Genomic DNA, 21,927 nt, shown 5'->3' on the forward strand with positions numbered 1-21,927 from the left:
TTATCAGACACACAAAAAGGTAACTGAAATGGTGGATGTATTAACTAATTCTATTTGGTAATCATATGTATATATATGATACATAGTATATGTGTATGTATATATACATATATATGTATATCAAATCATCACACTGTTTTACACAATGTTATTTGTCTATTATATCTCAAAGTGGCAGTAAAAAACTTCAAGGACTTGTGTGACACATGGAAAAAGTGTCTTTCTTCCTTGGATGTTAAGTAGGCTGATAATCAGCCCCTGGTATGGCCTTCTCTCCAGCCACAGTTCCACACTTTCAATGACCCAATGGACATATAAGGGGATCAGAATGTAGGTGTGTTTGTGTCTGTGTGTGTGTGTACATGTAGGGGACTGAGTTCACTGGTACTCAAAAATGAAGCCAGCACTACTCACCGGAGGACCCATCAGACCTGGTCCACCCAAGGGTCCTGGAGCCCCCAGTAAGCCTGTCTCTCCTTTTTCTCCATCCTCTCCAGGAAGACCCCTTCCTCCTGGGCTCCCCTGTAACCCAGTAAAAATTTTTAAGAAAGGTGAGAGTAATAAAATAATTATAGCACACAATAAGCAGAGTTTTGTTTGGAACATTATGTCATATTTTAATGATTTCATAAAAATTTATACATAATGAGAAAGTATAATTTACCTTTAATCCATCTTTTCCCTGGAGGCCTTCTTCTCCAGGTGCTCCTGGTTCACCCTATTTTGTACCAAAAACAGTAAGATTTATTGTTTAGCTAAATCATTCACTTTAGCTTATTTTTTTCCTGATATCTATAGAAAGTAGCAGGTTTTTGTATATTTATTACTACTTCTACTTTATTTATAAGGAATATTTGTCAATGTAATAAACTTGATATAATTTGCTTGGAATAGCTCTGAAGATGATTTAAAGAGTCAGTATTAGAAATTCAAATATAAGATGGTTCCAGAATATTAACTTTTAGATAATTAAGAGAAAATATATATTCATTTTGTATCTCTGAAAGTTTATATAGTTATAAGTTCAAAGGCTGTAAATACTACATTTCTTAAAATTGTAGTACCTTGCTGTCCTGAACTAAATGGATTAATATGACTTAATTTAGTTAAAATCAGTGTACAAGAATTTTATGGTCTGGATTTTCTCTTTTACAGAGGAGCGGCAACAACAGTGGCCCTGGTACGTCAAGAAGCTGTCTTTTTTTTTTTTTTTTTTTTTTTTTTTTGGGNGGGAGGCAGACTCTGAAACAGGTTTCAGTGAGCTGAAACCAGACTCAGCTGACTGAGCTGGCAGTCAGCACAGAGCCCGACGCGGGGCTCGAACCCATGAACCGCGAGATCATGACCTAAGCGAAAGTCGGACGCTTAACCGACTAAGCCACCCAGGCACCCCAAGAAGCTGTCTTCTTAATTATAGAATTTAACAGAATGTATAGCCATACTCTATGGAGCTATTAAAGTAATACGGGCTCTCTTATTACCTGAAATATTTGAAAAATAGCTTAATTAGTGTATCTTCACAGTTGCCCCATTGCTGTTACCACTCACACTTACATTACCCAACCCTCTGCACATAGAATGAAAATGAAAAAGAAACTGGATGTAAAATATATCACCCTACTTTGTCTTTTAGTATGCAAGTGTCTCTTTAAATTATCTTGGGAAAGACTTACCACAGCTTAAAGGCTGTCTATATTAGAATAACTTTTGTTAGCTATCTAATTATACTTATTTACAATTTTTTCCTTGAATCTTGGTAAACTTTGTGTGACTCTAGACTGTTTTTAAAATGTAAATTAGACTGTGATCATTTGCTTGCCTTGTTATGTCAGGAAATATCCTGAGAGTTGATTGCTATTACGTGAATTTCTTCTTTTTTTTAAGTGTATTTTAAAAATGTTTATTTATTTATTTATTTATTTATTTAGGGAGGCAGAGAGAGAGGGAGAGAAAGAATTCCAAGCAGGTTTCATGCTCAGCACAGAGCACAATGAGGGGCTGGATCCCATAAACCATGAGATTATGATCTGAGCTGAGATCAAGAGTTGGATATTCAACCGACTGAGCCACCCAGGTGCCTCTGTGAATTTCTTCTTAATGCTAACATTAGTGACAATCACAGGGACTCTGCATGCATGTGAAGCATTCTGCAGACTATACCCAATACTGAGCAAAAGGATGTATGAGGTTAGGACTCCAAATACTACTAATACAATGTGTACAGGACAATGTGTGCAGCTTCGGAAATATGAAATTAGGACAAATGTTTTCTTTTAGGCACCAGAAAGGTTTAATATGCATTTTTAAGGCTTTATATATATTAGGTTTTGAGTCTCTGAATTATATAGGCCAGTCCATTAAAATGGTTCCTAGCATTTACCCGTAACCCTGGTTCTCCAGCAACTCCAGCATTGCCTGTAGGTCCAACATTTCCCTGAAGAAACAAAGGGAAAGATTAAACAACTGCTAAAACAACATATCTAATAATTGTGGAAGGCAGATCATAAGGATAGGAGTTTCAAAACACTTCCCATTTTGTTTCTTTTTCCCATATTAATTTATTGATAATATTTTGCCCCATTAATTTATCATTTGTATTTCTTCTCTCTTTCTCTCACTCTCTCTCTGTCTGTCTGTCTCTCTCTCTCTCACACACACACACACACACAGAGACAGACAGATAGATATTTTTTCTGACTTATTTGACAACACTTCCTATTTTTATCTGCTATCCTTCACTTGCTTTCAGAATGATAGGTATTTGCCAAAATGTGGCAAACATAGGGGATTCAGTGGTGAAAGTTTAGAGACCATTCCTTTCACTATTTAGGAAGGTTACCTTTGCACCTGGTTCACCTTGCAGACCTGATTCTCCTTCAATACCTGAAGGGCCCTAGAAGAGAAGATTTGACACATTGTATACATTCCTTCACCAATTGCAAGGGCATTAACAACTTTATAAGAAGACTGTAGTAGTTTTTAACCCAACGGTGAGATATCTATGTTCACATATCTATGTTCAAGTAGTTTTGTTGCCACTTTATAAATGTCTTCGCATTAGACCAGATAATTCTGGGACCTTCTAACAGTTCAAGTGCTAAAACAACATCATCTAAGTTAGGCGTTTTAAGACCAGTTTCTTCAAATTCTTCCTCTCATCTTTTAATCCTTGGCCAAAGAGAAATCACGTCCCATTTCCTCTTCTAATTTTCTACTCTCATATTCTTACATAATATTGTTTTTGTTTTTTTTTCACTTTTTACGCTTACCATCCATTTCTGTTGAGCCCTTTGGAGCACACTTCCTTTTACCTTTTACCAGGAAGAAAACAAACTTCCTGCAGCCTCTGGCTACCTCTAGGCCTGGAGCTCCTACAACTGCTGTTGTATTGTTTTTTGTTTCAAAGATGCTTCCGGGATATTTATCTCGTTTTGAGCATATTATAGATACTCTCCCCTCTCCCCTTCCTCATTCCACCTTCTTCTTCTCTTCTCTCTCTTTTACATGTGTATATGAATAATTATAAACACATATATACGTATTCTGTAATTCCCATGTTTTTGGAGTAGAGAGATAGTTTAAAGCATTACCTCACAAACCTATCTTGACCAAAAGCTTCCTGTTTCCTTTCTATCTTCCAGTGATTCTTCAGTAGTTCTGAGGTAGGTGGGGATATGGGTTAAATAGGTGATGGGGATTAAGGAGTGCACCTGTTATGATCTGTGTTGAATCACGCTACTGTACGCTGGAACTAATATTACACTGTAGGTTAACTGGAATTTACATAAAAACTTAAAAAAAGAGGGAACTTTATGTGTATAAAATTAGGTTCACACAACAGTCATCCCTATTGTTAATGGAATTTTAGGCTTTGTTTTCTGAATATGCAACACAACACTACAGAATTATTCTTTATATATATAACTAATATAGCAACTTCACCTTGAGGAGTCTTATAAAATGTACTGAGTATGGATGAAATAAAAAGAAAGAAGCACAAACAAATTACCTCAGCACCCATTTCTCCAGGAGGTCCAGCTTCACCTGGCAATCCTCGTGGTCCCTACATTAAAATAAAATTTAAGGTCTGAGAATCATAGTTACTCTATATTTCAATTAATTTATGCATCTAAATATGCAATTTATAGAGTATCATATGTAATAGAATACATAATTCATTTAACAATGTATGACTTTACTTTTGTATAAACAAAATTATAATTTTATAGTTGATTTATTTGTTTTGTGTGTGTGTGTATGTGTGTGTGCTTATGTGAGTAGTATTAGGCTACGTCTGCATTCAAAAGAAAAAGAAAGAAAGGATACTATCTTTCATTCCCTAATTCATTCATCCCTTCAATAAACATTTATCAAAGACTTAATATTAGATATCATGCTAAGGGTTTTCAAAAGTTATCTTATTTAATGGATATGACAATGATATTTTTACTGAATATTCCTGGCAAATACGTGACCCCAAAACAGCATTTTTAAAGAAGCAAATTTATGTTCTCAAATGAAATAAAAATATGTTGGAGTTTATATGGTAGTGAGTGAGTCCAGTTGAACAATGCCTCTGTTTCACATGAATAGATGCAACGTGGTTTACCCATATGAGATAATCACTAAGATGCAATATATGCATGTTGAGGCTTCATTGGAATTTTGGTAACTATAATATTGAATAGCAAATTTCAAGTAAACAAATATTGAATAATTAGTTTACTGCATAAACATTAGATTAACTCAAAGGATCTTCTTAGTGTGTGGAAGCCATTTCACTGGCTAGCATTATTTTAGATAAATTAATACTTATTTAGCAACTACATTTTAATGCTATTTCTCCAGTCATCCAAAGAAGCTACTTACACTTTTTGACCTTTTAAGAAAGACAGGACAAAGAAGCTGTTTTCTTAGATTGAGAAAATAACAAGATAGTTAAAATTTTCTATGAGATTATACTCCCTAACAATTTTGTGAACACCTCACTTAAAAAAGTATAGTAATGGGAAGAAAAAAATGGGCTATCATCGGTTATCTACAACTGTTTTCTGAATTGTTACAGCCAGCAATGTTCATTTTAATATTTGAAAAGTATGGAAAGTACCAAAAAACCAGATTAAGTCTATAGTAAGTACATATACCATTCACTGTAAATATTACATATTTCCTTCTAGTTCTATTGTGGGAGCATACTTATAAATAACTTTACATTTCTCTGTTTTATGTTTAAGATTCTATTCTGAATATATTTTACTATGTTATCGTAAATACTTTATAACAACTTGTTCAACAGATATATAATATCCATTCATCTCATATTCTATAGTACCATAATTGAGTCATTTTCTTAATATCAGACATTTATATTGTTTCTATATCTTCTTTACAGTAAATATTACTTTACTAGATTTATTATTCTGCATGTTGGACTCTATCAGTGAATATTAAAACCTGTATCATCGGGTGATATTGTCAAATAGCTGAGATAAATATTTGAATGGTAGGATTGTAAGGTTGGAGCTCAGGTGTCACAGATGTTGTCTTCCACTCAGTAGCATAAGCCGTTAAAGGTATTAAGAAGTCACTGATGCTTTTCATTTATGGCTCATTAAATATTATGTATATTATTTTAAAATTTATTATTTCTCCTCACAATGTGTTTCTACACTATTATAAAGACATGAGAGAAACATGTCTGTGCAGAAGTCTCTGTGTGTATTCTGAATTTTCTCCCTTAGAAGAGAGTCTGAAATGTACCACTATTTGGTCACAAAGTCAAGTACATTTCCGGAAAGATTGCAATAACTAACTTTTCACAAGTAGCATATAAAAGTATAACCCATTTCATTGAATTCATGCCAACACAAGATATTATTTTTTTAATTCCTCATTAATTTGATGGACAATCTCTTATCTTAAAATGTGTATATATTTAACTATGAGCGAGGCTGAATATTGTTTTTGTTATTTGTTTATCAGCTATCTGTAATATTCTATATGTTGCTTGATCATGTCTTTTGCCTATGTATTTTGGGAGTCATTTAAAAAATTTGTATGAGTTTTTTATGTGTTGTGGACACAGACTTTTAGGTATCCTATTTTACTGTTAACATCTTCCCAGTATGTAGTTCATTATTTTATTTTAAAAATATATTATTGGGGTGCATGGGTGGCTCATTTGGTTAAGCATCTGACTCGTGATTTTGGTCTCACAGTTCATGGCTTCAAACCCCATGTCGGTCTCTGATTCTCTCTCTCCCTCTCTCTTTGCCCCTCCTCCACTCGTGAATATATACTCTCTCTTTCAAAATAAATAAATAGGTTTTAAAAAATATATTGTTAAAGATAAATTTTCCCCCTACATATGATCACTGTTAAATCTGTTAATCTTTTAAGACTTTTTCCATCACATTTAAGATTAAAACACCTTTTTCCATTAATTATTCTATATTCTTTCTTTTAGACATTTTAAAATTAAAGTTTGTTTCTTTATTTTGAGAGAGAAAGGTTTAACTGACTAAGCCACCCAGGCATCCTTAATACATTAATTTTAAAAATTATCAATCTTTCAGTTAGGTAATATTTGACTTTCTACTTAAGTCTGTTTCTAGGTCTCTTAATGAATTTTTGAAGTTGTCTTCATATGTGTCCCATCCAATTCTAATTAAATGTATCCTTATTTATTATGTTTTGTTTCTATCTAGAGTGGGATATTTTTTTCTATTATATTTTATTACTTGAATAGAGAAAACTGATTTTTTTTAAATTTATTTATTTCTAGGAGAGAGAGAGACAGCATGAGCAGGGGAGGGTCAGAGAGAGAGGAAGTCACAGACTGAAACAGGCTCCCGGCTCTGAACTGGCAGTCAGCACAGAGCCCGACGCGGGGCTCGGACCCACGAACCGCGAGATCATGACCTGAGCGAAAGTCGGACACTTAACCGACTAAGCCACCCAGGCGCCCCTAGAGAAAACTGATTTTCAACAATATCTATTTATGTCTTGCCACTATATTACTCTATCTCAGAAATTGGAAAATACAGAATTAAGTCTTTAGGTTTTATACACTTTGGGGTGAAACGTCACTAAATAATAAAGGTTTCCTTTCCTTATATGATCATTTCTGTGTCATATACTACTACACTAGTTAAAACGTTTTGAATAGTGTTAGAAAATATAGTGACAGCAGTCTTATCTTGTGGTTCTTACGCTTCTAGTGTTTCAGTGTTTCTTAGTAGGTTGGGTGCAGATATAAGATAAGCTACTTTACCTTGTTACAGAACTATGCTTATGTTACTAGAGTATTTCATTTTAATTAATAAACTTTATTTCTTAGAGAAGTTTTAGATTTATAGAAAAAGTAAACACAAAGTACAGAGTCCCCACATACCACTACTGCCCAGTTTTCCCTATTATTAATATTTTACATTTGTTATAACTGATTAACCAATATTGATAAACTATTACTAACTAAAGTCCACAGCTTATATTAGGGTTCACTCTGTGTTGTACAGTTATATGAGTTCTGAGAAATGTATAATATCATGTATCCATCATGACAGTATCATACGAAATAGTTTCACTGTTCCCAAATTGCCCCATTTCCCCCCCATTCATCCCTGGTCCTCTTCCCCCAACACCTGGCAACCATGGTCTTTTTGGTGTTTCTATAGCTTTGCCTTTTCCAGAATGTCATATAATGGGAATTGTTCAGCATTTAGACTTTTCAGACTGGCTTCTTTTACTTATCAGGAAGCACTTAAAGGTTCTTTGGTCTTTTTGTGGCCTAATAGCTCTTTTCTTTTCATTGATGAATAATATTCCATTATATGGATGTACCACATTTTGTTTATCCATTTACCTTTTGAGGACGTATCAGTTGCTTCTTCTACTTTGGGCAACTATGAATAAAGCTGCTATAAATATTCATGTGCAGGTTCTTATGTGGACATTAAGTTTTCCACTTGTGTTGGTAAATACTCAGGAGCATGACTGCTGGATCATAATGGTAAGAATATGTTCAGCTCTGTAAAAACCTGCCAAATTGTGTTCCAAAGTTGCTGTACCATTCAACAATGAATGAGAGCTCCGTCATTTCATATCTTTGCTAACATTTGGTATTGTCAGTGTTTTGGATTTTAGCCATTCATCCAGGTATGTAATAATATGTCACTGTTGTTTTAATTTGTACTTCTCTGATGACATATGATAAGTATGCTTCTTTGCCATCTGTGTGTCCTTGGTGTAGTGTCTGTTCAGATTTTTTGCCTACTTTATTAAATGGATTGTTTGTTTCCTTATTGTTAACTTTAAAAATTTTTTTTTTTGTTAACTTTAAAATTTTTTTAACGTTTATTTATTTTTGAGAGAGAGAGAGACAGAGCACGAGAGGGGGAGGGGTAGAGAGAGGCAGACACAGAATCTGAAGCAGCATGCAGGTTCTGAGCTGTCAGCACAGAGCCCAACGTGGGGCTCAAACTCACAAACTGTGAGATGATGACCTGAGCTGAAGTCAGATGCTTAACTGAGCCACCCAGGCGCCCCTTACTGTTAGCTTTTAAGAGTTCTTAATGTACTGTGTATACAAGTTCCTTATCAGATACGCATTTTGCATATGTTTTCTCCCAGTGTGTTGAATCCCTCTCATTCTCTTAACATGTCTTTCACAGAGTAGAAGTTTTTAATTTTAATGAAAACCAACTTATCAATTTTTCCATTCACAAGTAATACTTTTGGTGTTATATACAGAAAGTCATTGCTAAATCCAAGATCAGTGATTTTGCTCTTAGGTTATCTTATAGAAGTTTCACAGTTATACATTTTAAATTTAGGTCTATCATCCATTTTTAGTTAATTTTTTTTTTTAAATTTTTTTTTAATGTTTTTTATTTATTTCTAGGAGAGAGAGAGAGACAGCGTGAGCAGGGGAGGGTAAGAGAGAGAGGTAGTCACAGACTGAAACATACTCCAGGCTCTGAGCTGGCAGCCAGCCCAGAGCCCGACGCAGGGCTCGAACCCACGAACCGCGAGATCATGACCTAAGCGAAAGTCGGATGCTTAACCGACTAAGCCACCCAGGTGCCCCAATTTTTAGTTAATTTTTTGAAAGGCTTAAGGTCTTTGTCTAGATCCTTGTTTTATTTATTTTTTGTTTTTTGTTCTTATGTGGATACCTAGCTGTTCTAGCACTATTTATTGAAAAGACTGTCCACTGAATTGTCTTTGCAACTTTGCCAAAGATCAGTTGACTGTATTTGTGGACTTCCATTTCTGGGCTCATTATTCTGTTCAAATTATCTATTTGTCTTTTCCTACTATACTGTCTTGAATAGTTTATATTAAGTCTTTAAGTTGGGTAATGTCAGTCTTCTTACTTTGTTCTTCAATATCATGTTGGCTCTGCTGGATCTTTTGCCTTTCCATATGAACTGTAGAATTTCTTTATCAGTATCTAATGGAGTAAATTGTTAATAATTTGACTAGAATTGCATTGAATCTATAGATCAATTTGTGACACCCTAATAATAGTAAATCTTCCTATCCATAAACATGGAATATCTCTCCATTTATTTAGATCTTCTTTTATTTCTTTAATCAGTTTTGTAGTTTTCCTTAAATATATTCTGTGTATATTGTTAGATTTATATGTATTTTTTTTAGTCCATCAACTGATGAATGGATAAAAAAGTTGTGATACACACACACACACACACACAAACATATTGAAATCTTACTATTTGCAATGACATGGATGGAGCTAGAATGTATTATGCTAAACAAAATTAGTCACTGAGCGAAAGAAAAATACCATACAATTTCACTCATGTAGAATTTAAGAAACAAAACAGATGAACAAATGGTAAGCGGGTGGGTGGGGGGAGAGGAGAGAGGGAAACAAACCACAAGAGACTCTTATGCCTATTTCTTTTCTATTTTTGATGCTAATGGAAATGGTGTTGTGTTTTAAATATCAAATTCCATTTGCTTAATGTGATACATAAGAAAGCAACTGACTTTTGTTTACTAATCTTATATCCTGATATCCTGAAATCTTGTTATTTTTTTAAAGTTTTACTTATTTATTTTAAGAGAAAGAGTGTATGTGAGAGAGAGAGCAGGGGAAGATCAGAGAGAGAGAGAGATTAGGGGGGGGGGGGGAGAGAGAGAGAGGGAGAGAGAGAGGAGAGAGAGAGAATCCTAAGCAGGCTCCGTGCTGTTAACACAGAGTCACACCTATGAGATCATGACCTAAGCTGAAATCGAGTTGGATGCTTAGCCAATTGACCCACACAGGCACCCCACCTGCAACCTTGTTATAATTGCTTATTGGTTCCAGGAGTGGTATTTTTTGTTTTTGTTTTTGCTTGTTTTTGTCAATTGTTTGGGGTTTTCCACATAGTTGAGTTCATACATACTTTGTTACTGTTTTCTATTTGTTACTCTTGTCCTTTCTTTGTTTTGTCTTCCACTCTTTTTTTGAGCCTACTGTGAATTTAAATTAATTCCATTTTCTCTCTTATTTTATCATATCAATTATACTTCTTTAAAAAATTTTTAGTGGTTTCTCTAGAGTTTGGAATGTATATTTACAATTAATCCAAGTCTATTTTCAAATAACATTGTATCACTATACTTATCCCTAAAATGAGATTAGATACACTGTTGCAATTATTATTTTGTACAAATTACCTCTTCTATTAAGGATAAGAAAAACAAATGATTTGATTTTACTTTTATATATTCCTTCTAAAGCTTTTCCTTTCTTCTATTCTAGATTCTCATCTATATCATTTTCCTTCTCTATGAAGAACTTCTTTTAACATTTCTTACTAGGCTGGTCTACTAGTGACAAATTCCAACAGTTTTTGCTTGTCTGAGAAAATCTAATTCTAATTTATTTTTGAATTCCCAGTCTGAAAATTTCAAAACCTCTGACATATCTGAGTCTGTTCCCGATGCTTGCTTTGCCTCTTCAGACGGTTTTTTCCCCATTTATCATGCCCTCTAATTTTGTTGTTGTTGAAAGTCAAATAAAATGTATCAGGTAAAAGGACCTGAGGCAAATAGGTCTTTAGTGTAAGGTTTTACATCATCTGGCTGTGAATTAGGCTGTGTTTACTGTTTGCTGCACTATGGTGTCAGAGGATAAATTTCCTCCTAGTGTCATTGTATTTGTCTTGTCCATTGTCTTCAGGCTTTCCCAGAGACACCTTTAATAGAGTCTGTGTCTGTAGTGCTTTTAGCTATAATCCTCAGCTATTATATAGGAGCCCTATTTATGTGGTGCTAAGTTAAGGGGGTTGGGGAGAAGCATTCTAGAGCTTTATGATTATGTCTCAGTCCTGTAGTGAGCCCGAACTGGGATATTTCCTTTCCGCCATGTCCAAGACTAGAAGTGGCTAGGGTTGGGAACTGTTCTCCCCAGTTCAATAGGTTTCAGGAAAACCCCAATCAGTTAGCTCTGACAAAACAGTTTCCCTTGAGGGGAAGCCTTGTTAAGGAGAACAGAGAACTCTGGGTATATTTCAAAATGGTTACTTTTCTCATCCCACTGTTAGACACAGAAATAGATATTTCTCTGAACTTTACAGTGAGAACCTAGCACATCTCCTGGTGGTAAAACTCAGGAACATGTGGGGCCTTGCCCCAGAAAGGGCCCCTCAGTTTTTTAACACTTAAGATTGTCTAAATTGTATCTTCAGCGATTTGTCAATTATAGTTTAAAGTACTCCTACCATCCAACTACAGGCTTCTGCTTCTGGTAAGCTCTGCTTCTCTGTATTCTCCTGTCTGTCTTTCTTTCAGTTTTCAGGCAACAGTTTGTCCTTTGACCTCAATGATCTAAAAAGTGTTGTTGATGTTCAGTTTGCTTGGCTTTTTCCTTATTGTAAGAAGGGGAACGACAGCTTCCAAGTTCCTTACAATTCAGACCAGAAATCGTTTTAGTATATATTTTAACAAATCAAGAGTAGTTGTTGAATTTTAATGAGCACTTGTTTTTAGTATTTTCCCAGTATATCTATAATATGTTATATGATGGATTTCTTAATATTAAGTAATTTCCCCTTTTTTGTAATTCCTTTTTGCTTCATTTGTCTTTCACTTCATCAATTCTTTTTATATAGTTGATTTTACATGATATTTTTGGTATTTAACTGAAATTCATCTCTAGCTTTTTCTTTTTTGTATGACTTTAGTATTGTCAAAATTTTACTGAGACACTGATATAGGATCTTCTTTCATTGTTTCTAGAACCACTGCCATTTTTAGTATCGTCATAAGAAATTTAATGTTAGGTTTTATCATACACTTTTAATTAACCTGAGAATCCTGTTAATTATCTTTTAAGGTAAGTGGAAGTGACTTCTGGTATTCAACTAAGGAAGTGTACACAGAAAATAATATTTTTTTAAATTGGAGGGCAAGCTTATTAAGAATTAATTTTTTTAAACTATAGCATTCCCCTCATCTTCCTTTTTAAAGGCAGTTTTCAATATTTAAAGATATCAAAAATATTTATTTGGGTCAGGCAGACTCTTAGGAATCATACTTGATATATGGAAAGTCTATTTCTATAGGTTTTATATCTCCTTTTAAATCTTTTATATCTATACACTTTTCTCTGCTAATCAAAAGGGTTCTACCATCTCATATTTGGATTATTGCAACAGAAAGCAGTTCTTATCCATTCCTAGTCCCTTCCAATTTGTTTGGATAATCTTTACAAAACAATAATATGATAAAAAAAAAAAAAAAACTAGCCCTATCTCTTCAGTGACATCACTTTCTTCCTGTGATGAAAATACAAGCCCTATGAATAGGGTTCATAAAGCTACATGTTTTGTTCTCTGCCTCTTTTTCCATCCTTGTCTTACCCTTACTTCCCACCCGACTCTGTGCCCCCACCATGCTAGTCTTGTTTAAGAACTTCAAATAAATATGTAGAGCTTCCTTTCAGCTCATGTTCTCTCTAAAATGACCTCTCCCCATCTTTGCCTAACTAACTACTATTCATTATTCAGATCCTAGCTCATATGCTCCTCCTCTGGAAGCCTTCCCTATGGATCGTTTATCTGTTATACATTGCTAGAACTGAATTCCTGTACTTCACAGCATTTATCTCAGTTTTTTTTTCCATTTATCTTTGTGATAATCTAATTAGTACATATTTATATCATTAGACTGAAACCTTCATACTTACCACTACACTCCCAGTGCAGGCAGTAATAAATATTTATTGACAGAATGAGTGGTCAACTATCCAAACCCCAATATTTGCACTGCAATGAGAAAGCTAGTTTGAATCTCATCTGGGAAAAAAGACAACTCTAAGAGGTGTTGACTATAGAAAAGATGTAGTCCTCTCTATTTTATTATTCTCAAAATATAAATCTCCAAATATCTTCTGTGTCTCTCATTTCACCAATTTACTTCCTTTCTTTTCTATAATTTAACTAGGCAGCTCAAATATATGAAACAAAGCCCATCATATCCATTATAAACTTATAATGTATTTTATTTACCAGCCCCACTGACCCAGTGACCTGAATATCAACTTTTAGGTGCTATTAAACTATTTAATGGTTTATACTTATAGTAACAAATATTTTCTTGTATAAAACCCAAGATACTGTCTCTGCTGTGGCCATAGCTCTTTTGACGTACTTTACTTAAATCTGGTCCTTATTAAGTTAGTTTCCATTGCATTTCACTTCATCTAATATTACTGGCTAACTGATTATGCTTCTGGGTATAAGACCTTTTGTTAATTCACTTTGACAAACATACACTAAATAGATCTAATATGCCAGGCATTATACCAGGCAGGATGACAAATGTGAGAAAAATGGTCTCTAACTTCAAAGAGCTATAAACATTTAGAAGAAAGAGATATTTAAGTAAATAATGTTAAAGAGGATTGCATTATTTTTAGTCAAATAAAGATTAGGACTGGAACAACAAGAGATATAAAACAGGGAGAGAATGAAGAGGAGTTCGTTTGGTAAAATAAACACCACTTTTAAAATTCTTTCTTTAGAGAGATTTATATATACAGTTAAATCTTCACTTATTGCTTGGAGAGCTTACACCAGAGGTTAAATATGTAAAGGAGGAAATGAACATAGTTTGGTAAGAGTAGCTCTTTGACTATTAAATTTTCCACTTGCTACTAGCTAAATGAATTATGAAAAGGCCACCTGTAAACGTTTGGGTCAACTAATAGATAAGATCAACCCAGCAGAGTTTGTAAGACTATACTGTATTATAAATCTTACAAGCATGTTACAGCGTATTACATCTGATACTATTAACCAGAAGAATGACTTCATAGGAAATAAAGAATAAGTTGTGAGACAGTAGGTGTGACAAAGCCTTTCCTTTTCACAATCATTTTCCATGGAAATTTTGTAACTGAATCACATTTATGAAACTGTGATGTCAGATTTTGCATTACTGGTGTACCAGCGTTTCTGTCCTGTTTGTACATTTGGGCCCATCAGATGTAGAGTTTGGCTTCTTTGTATGGTATTTCATTACAGAGTTGGCCACAAAAATATGATTGTGTGTGTGTGGCAATGTAATAATCACTGTAAGAACAGTTAGCCATTCACAAAGAAAATTTCTGCGAGCCAATAAAACAGAGCTGGTTTTGTTGAAAAGAGAAATATGTCAAGCATTAGCAGTTCCAGAAAGATAGGAACATTTGACTATATAAGACTAGAAAGGTAATAAAAACTATATTCACAGCAAAATATTTTCTATATAATTAGGTGCCCATGATAAATTCTGCTTTCAAAAATGTACCAGCACAGCACAGGAGGGCAATAACAGAAAGATAAATGTATATTATGAGGAAAACACAATTCGAAAAATATAAAGGTAAACTTACTGGTTCTCCTTCAGGTCCTCTGTCTCCTGTACTCCCAGGAGGTCCTTGTAAACCCTGAATAAACAAAGGAAAAATATGAAGAAAAAGTGATGCTTAAAAATGTTTTAGTTTCCTTACCTCGCCTTTCCTTTACAATCCTCTCACCTAACTTTTCTGTCTACCTCTGTTCTCTCTTTTCTTTTTGTGGTAAAATATACATAACATAAAATTTGCGATTTTAATACTTTTTAAGTGTGCAGTGTTGTGGTATTAAGTACCTTCACATTGTTGCACTACTGTCATCACTATTTATTTTCAGAACTTTTTATCTTCCCAGACTGAAATTTTATACCATTAAAAAACACCCCTTTCCTCTCCACAGTTCCCCTGGAAACCACAGTTCTTGTGTTCTGCCTCTAATTTGATTTCCCTGGGTGCCTTATATAAGAAGAGTTATACCACATTTGTTCTTTCATCTCTGACTTTTTCATGTGGCGTAATGTCCTCAAGTTTCATCAATGTTGTAACATGTATCAAAACTTCATTTTTGGAAAGGAGGAGATGGTGGTGGAGTAAGAAGACCCTAGGCTCACCTCATCCCACAAATAAAAGGTAACTATAAAATCATCCTAAGTAACCCAGAAATCAACCTGAAGACTGACAGAACTCCACAACTAAAAGGAGAAGAGAGGTCACATTGAAGAAGGCAGGAAGTACAGAGACATGGTTTAGGGAAGAAATGGATCCTGGCTGCTGTGGAGGGGAGGGAGTAATGGTTTTGGAGAAGGTTGAGAGACAGAGGGGGACACACAGCAGAATGCACAAGGAGAATGTTTCCCATAGCTATTGAAAATGAGAAGGGCTTTATTTTGTGAGTGTTTGCACATAATGGGGCTTAAAGTCGAGAGTTTTAAAGGTCAGCAGTATTGGCAGGGATAAAGCCTGAAGAGCACTGCACTACTCTTGGACAGAGGACAGGCAAACAACCTAGGGGCATACAGTGTGGTAACAATAATCTGAAGAACTCCGGAGGCACAGTGGGGAGATTATTCACTCTTCTTGGAGTAGGTCTCTGAGAGGCAGCTTTCAGGGAGATGCCTCTCCACTTCTCTGGGAACAAAGTTGCTGCCAGCACCATTTCTCTTCCCCATTGCTCAGTATAAACACAGAACCACCTGCAGGAAGCAATGCGGTGCTGGCACTGTCTCCCTACTATGCTTACACTAAACCCCACATCCCTGCACTCTGGTGGAACTGCCTTTCTCAGTCATGCCTCCCTCAGTCCCATTGTGGCAGGCTCCTCTGGAAGGGGACCAACTCAAATCCCTGACCATACCACATCTCCCTACCAGAGAGTTTTGCAGGGCCTCAATTCTGGTGGAGGTGGTGATGGGTCTCATTTCACAAGCAGACTAGAGCACACCTAGTTACAACTCATTACATTCAGGCCAACGACCAATAATTGCCCACAGCAGGAAAGAAGAACCTCTGTAGATGACTGGCCTGAAGGGTAGAGCAGCTGGGTCAAAATAGCAGGGCATATGCAGCACACACTGGAGACACTCCCTGAAGGTCAGGCCCTGGATACTAACTTACTTCTTTTTCACAACACCATTAATTTCAGGATAGGAGACATAACTTGCTTTTCTAACACATAGAAGCAATCAGAGACTTAGACAAAATGCGAAGGCAGAGGGATTTATCCCAAAAGAAGGAACAAGATAAGGTTGTGGCCAGAGATCTAAGCAAAACATGTATGAGTTACATGCCTGCTGGAGAATTTAAAGCAATGATCATAAGGATACTCATCACAGTTGAGAAAAGAATGGAAGACATCAGAGAAACCCTTATCACAGAGAAAAAAGAGTTAAAAAAATAATCAATCAGAGATGAAGAGTGCAATAAATGAGATTAGAAACATACTTGATGTAATGCATATTGGGTTGGAAGAAGCAGAGGAATGAATTAGTGACCTAGAAGACAAAATAATGGAAAGCAATGAAGCTGAACAAAAGAGAGAAGGAAGAATTATACAAAATGAGAATAGACTTAGGGAACTCAGTGACCCCATTAAACATAATATTTGTTTTACAGAAGTCCCAGAAGAGAGAAAAAAAAGGGGCAGAAAATATACCTGAGGAAATAATAGCTGAAAACTTCCCTAATCTGGGGAAGGAAATAGATACATTTCAGGAGGGACAGATAATTCCATCAAAATCAACAAAAGTAGGCCCACGCCAAGAAACATTGTAATTAGGTTTGCAAAATTTGGTAATAAAGAAAAAAATATTAAAATTATCAAGATAAAAGAAGTGGTTAACTTACAAGGGAAACTCCATAAGGATAGCAGGAGGTTTTTCAACAGAAACTTTAGAAGCCAGAAGGGAGTGGCATGGTATATTCGAAGTGCTGAATGGAAAAAACTGGAAGCCAAGCACACTATTCAGCAAGGCTATTATTCAGCAGAAAAGGAGAGACAAAGAGTTTCCTGGACAAACAGAAACAGAAAGAATACATGACCACTAACCCAGCCCTTTAAGAGATATTTAAGGAAATTCTTTGAGTGGAAAGGAAAGACAAAAAGTGACAACATAAAGGCAGTAAAAACACAAAATCAGTAAATCAGTAAAGGATACAAAATATAATAACATATACCTAAAACATGGACAGGAGAGGAGAAAAGAATGGGTTCGAACTTAAGTGACCATCAACTTAATATAGACTGCTATATGCAGAAGAGGTTATTGACAAATCTATGGTAGCCATACATCAAAAACCACTAATAAACAATGTGCAAAGAATAAAAAGAAATAAATCCAAATAGATCACTAAGAAATTCAGAAAACAAGGAAAGAGAAAAAGACAAGAAAGGATCAGAGAAAATCTCAAGAAACAACCTCAAGAAAAGTAACAAAATGGCAATAAAAACATATCTATCAATAATTTCTTTGTCAGTACACAGGCTAAACACTCTAATCAAAGGACACAGAGTGTCAGATTGGATTAAAAAACAAGACCCATTTCTGTGTTGCCTACAAAGACTCATTTTAGATCTAAAGACACCTGCAGACTGAAAGTGAGGAAATGGAGAAATATTTATCAGGCAAATGGATGTCAAAAGAAAGCCAGAGTAACAATACTTATATTAGATAAACCTGACTTTACTTATTTTAAATGTTTATTTAATTTTGAGAGAGAGAGAGAGAGCGAGCGAGCTAGACAGAGACAGAGCATAAGTAGGGGAGGGGCAGAGAGAGAGGGAGATACAGAATCCAAAGCAGGCTGCAGGCTCTGAGCTGTCAGCACAGAGCCTGATGTGGGGCTCAAACCCATGAACCGTGAGATTATGACCTGAGCTGAAGTCAGATGCTTAACTGACTGAGCCACCTAGGTGCCCTGATAAACTAGAGTTTAAAACAAAGAGTGTAACAAGAGACAAAGAAGGACCCTATATAATCGTAAAGGGGACAATACAACAAGAGGATATAACAATTATAAATATTTATGTACCTAACATGGAAGTACCCACATACTTAAAACAATAACAAATGTGAAGGAACTAATTGATAATAATACAGTAATAGTAGGGAACTTTAACACCCCATTTACCTCAATGGACAGATGATCTAAACAGAAAATCAATAAGAAAACAATGGCTTTATTTTTCTAATTTTTATTTTTTAATGTTTATTTATCTTTGGGACACAGAGAGGCAGAGCGTGAGCGGAGGAGGTGCATAGAGAGAGGGAGGCACATAATCTCAAGCAGGCTCCAGGCTCTGATCTGTCAGCACAGAGCCTGATGCGGGGCTCGAACCCACAAACCATGATATCATGACCTGAGCCGAAGTCGGAAGCTTAACCGACTGAGCCTACTAGGTGCCCCAGGAAACAGTGGCTTTAAATGACATGTTGGACTGGATGGAATTAACAGATATATTCAGAACATTCCATCCTAAAACAGCAGAATACACATTCTTTTCAAGTGCGCATGGAAAATTCTCCATAACAGATCACAGATTAGGTCACAAAACAGTCCTCAGCAAATACAAAAGATTAAAGTCATACCATGCACCTTTACTGACCACACACTATGAAACTAGAAGTCAACCAGAAGAAAACGTCCACAAATAACACAAATACAAAAAAATATGCTACCAAACAATGAATAGGTTAACACATTCATTGGGTTTTTTACTCAACACAAGAAAGGGAAAAAAAAGCACAAGGAAACAAATAAAATTGAGAACAGAATGGTTCAAAACCTTTGGGATGCAGCAGAATTGGTCCTAAAATATAATTATACAGTAATACAGGCCAACCTCAAGAAACATCTCAAATAAACAACCTAACCTTACACCTAAAGGAGCTCAAAAAAGAACTACAAACAAAATCTAAAGCCAGCAGAAGGAAGGAAATAAAGATGAGAGCAAGAATAAATGATATAGAAACTAAAAACAAAAAAACAAATAAAACAAACAAAAAACCCCTCTGCAATAGAACAGATCAATGAAACCAGGAGTTCTTTGAAAAATATCAACAAAACTGATAAACCTTTAGCCAGACTTACCAAGAAGAAATGAGAAAGGACCCAAATAAAGTCACAAATGAGAGAAGGTAAACAATCNAAATTGAATCAGTAATCAAAAAATTCCTAACAAAGTCCAAGACTAGATGATGGCTTCACAGGTGAATTCTACCAAACATTTAAAGAACAGTTAGTGCCTAGTCTTCTCAAACTATTCCAAAATATAGATGAGGAAGGAAAACTTCCACACCTATTCTATGAGGCCAGCATTATCCTGATATCAAAACCAGATAAAGAAACTACAAAAAGAGAGAGAGAGAGAGAGAGAGAGAGAGAGAGAATTATAGGCCAATATCTCTGATCAACATAGATGCAAAAAACCTTAAATAATACTAGCAAATCAAATTCAACAATACATTAAAAAATCATTCACTACAATCAAGTGGGATTTATTCCTAGTTTGCAATTTTACTTCAATATTTGCAAACCAATCAATGTGATACCTCACATTAATATAAGAAAGGAAAATAACCAGATAATANAAGTAAAATATCCATTCATGATAAAAATATCAACAAAGTAGGTTAGGAGGGAACCTACCTCAACATAATAAAGGCAATATATGAAAACCCCACAACTAACACCATCCTAAATGGGGAGAAATTGGGAGCTTTTCCTATAGTCAGGAATAAGACAGGGATGTCCACTATGACCAATTCTATTCAACATTTTTGGAAGTCCTAGCCACAACAGTCAGACACCAAAAGAAATAAAAGGCATCAAATCAGCAAGAGAGATGTAAAACTTTCACCATTTGAGATGATTTAATACTATATATAGAAAACCCAAAAGACTTCACCAAAATAACTGCTATAACTGAGAAATGAATTCAGTGAAGTTGCAGGATACAAAATCAAAGTACAGAAATCAGTTGCATTTTTATACACCGATAATGAGGCAGCAGAAAGAGAAATTAAGGAATCGATCCCATTTACAATTGCACCAAGAATATAAGATACCATAACCAAATAACCACAACCAAAGAGGTGAAAGACCTGTTCTCTGAAAACTATAAAATATTGATGAAAAAACTGAAGATGACACAAAGAAATGGAAAGACATTCCATGTTCATTGATCAGAAGAAAAAATATTATTAAAATATCTACACTACCCAAAGCAGTCTATACATATCATGCAATTCTTCTCAGCCTTTTTCACAGAGCTAGAACAAATAACTCTAAAATTTGTATGGAACTACAAAAGATCCCAAGTAACCAAAGCAATCCTGAAAAAGAAAAGCAAAGCTGGATGCATCACAATTCTGGACTTCAAGCTACATTACAAAGCTGGAGTCATCAATACAGTATAATACTGCCACAAAAACACATAGATCAATGGAACAAAATAAAAAACCCAGATATAGACCCACACTATATGGGCAACTGATCTTCAAGAAAGCAGGATAGAATATCTAATGGGAAAAAGACAGACTCTTCAACAAATGGCATTGGGAAAACTGGACAACATGCAAAAGAATGAAACTGGACCACTTTCTTACACCAGACATAAAAATAAATCCAAAATGGATGAAAGACCGAAAAGTGGGACAGGACATCATCAAAATCCTTAGAAGAGAACACACGCAGTACTTATTTGATATCAGCCATGGTTACATTTTTCTAGATATGTCTTCTGAGGCAAGGGAAATAAAAGCAAAAACAAACTATTGGGATTTCATAAAAATAAAAAGCTTCTGTACAGCAAGGGAAACAATCAACAAAACTAAAAGGCAATCTATAGAATGGGAGAAGATATTTGCAAATGACATACCTCATAAAGGGTTAGTATCCAAAATATATGAAGATCTTATAAAACCCAACACCCAAAACCCAAATAACCCAGGTAAAAAATGGGCAGAAGACATGAATAGACACTTTTCCAAAGAAGAAATACAGATGGCCAAAAGACACATGAATAGATGCTCCACATCACTCATCATCAGGGAAATGCAAGTCAAAATTACAATGAGATATCATTTCACTCCTGTTAGAATGGCTAAAATCAACAAGCAAAAGGAAAAGAGAGAGAGAGGGAAATCAACAAACAGACTCATAAGTATAGAGAACAAGCTAGTTACCAGAAGGGTAGTGGATAGAGGGATGGGCTATATAGCCAATAGGGATTAAGGAGTGCACTTGTGATGAGCATCTGGTGATATTCGTTAAGTGTTGAATCACTATATTGTACACCTGAAACCATTATTACTCTGTATGTTTAACTGGACTTTAAATAAAACTTAAACTTCCTTCATTTTAAAGTTCGATAATATTCCATTGTATATGTATGCCATATTTTGTATATCTATCTATTCATCCATCAATGAATGGATAGTTGGGTTTTCTACCTTTTTGCTATTGTGAATACTGTTCTATAAACACTGGTGTAAAGTGTCTGAGTCCCTGCTGTCAGTTCTTTGGGATATATACCTAAAGTGAAATTGATGGATAATATGGTAATACTATATTGA

General features: G+C 35.1%; 1 protein-coding gene across 1 annotated transcript in view; it reads right to left on the reverse strand.

Annotated features, from left to right (window-relative positions):
• Nucleotides 1-21,927, reverse strand: part of COL24A1 (collagen type XXIV alpha 1 chain) — a 374,970-nt gene that overhangs the window by 121,618 nt on the left and 231,425 nt on the right. The window contains exons 32-37 of the mRNA XM_077771041.1: nucleotides 14,894-14,947; nucleotides 4,010-4,063; nucleotides 2,840-2,893; nucleotides 2,381-2,434; nucleotides 665-718; nucleotides 415-522 (exon numbers count right to left, since the gene is read on the reverse strand). Of these exons, the coding sequence (XP_077627167.1) occupies nucleotides 415-522; nucleotides 665-718; nucleotides 2,381-2,434; nucleotides 2,840-2,893; nucleotides 4,010-4,063; nucleotides 14,894-14,947 (378 nt within the window). The remainder of the gene's footprint in view (nucleotides 1-414; nucleotides 523-664; nucleotides 719-2,380; nucleotides 2,435-2,839; nucleotides 2,894-4,009; nucleotides 4,064-14,893; nucleotides 14,948-21,927) is intronic.

The sequence above is a fragment of the Crocuta crocuta genome, unplaced genomic scaffold, assembly GCF_008692635.1.
Source record: "Crocuta crocuta isolate KB4526 unplaced genomic scaffold, BGI_CrCroc_1.0 scaffold125, whole genome shotgun sequence".
Lineage (NCBI taxonomy): Eukaryota > Metazoa > Chordata > Mammalia > Carnivora > Hyaenidae > Crocuta > Crocuta crocuta.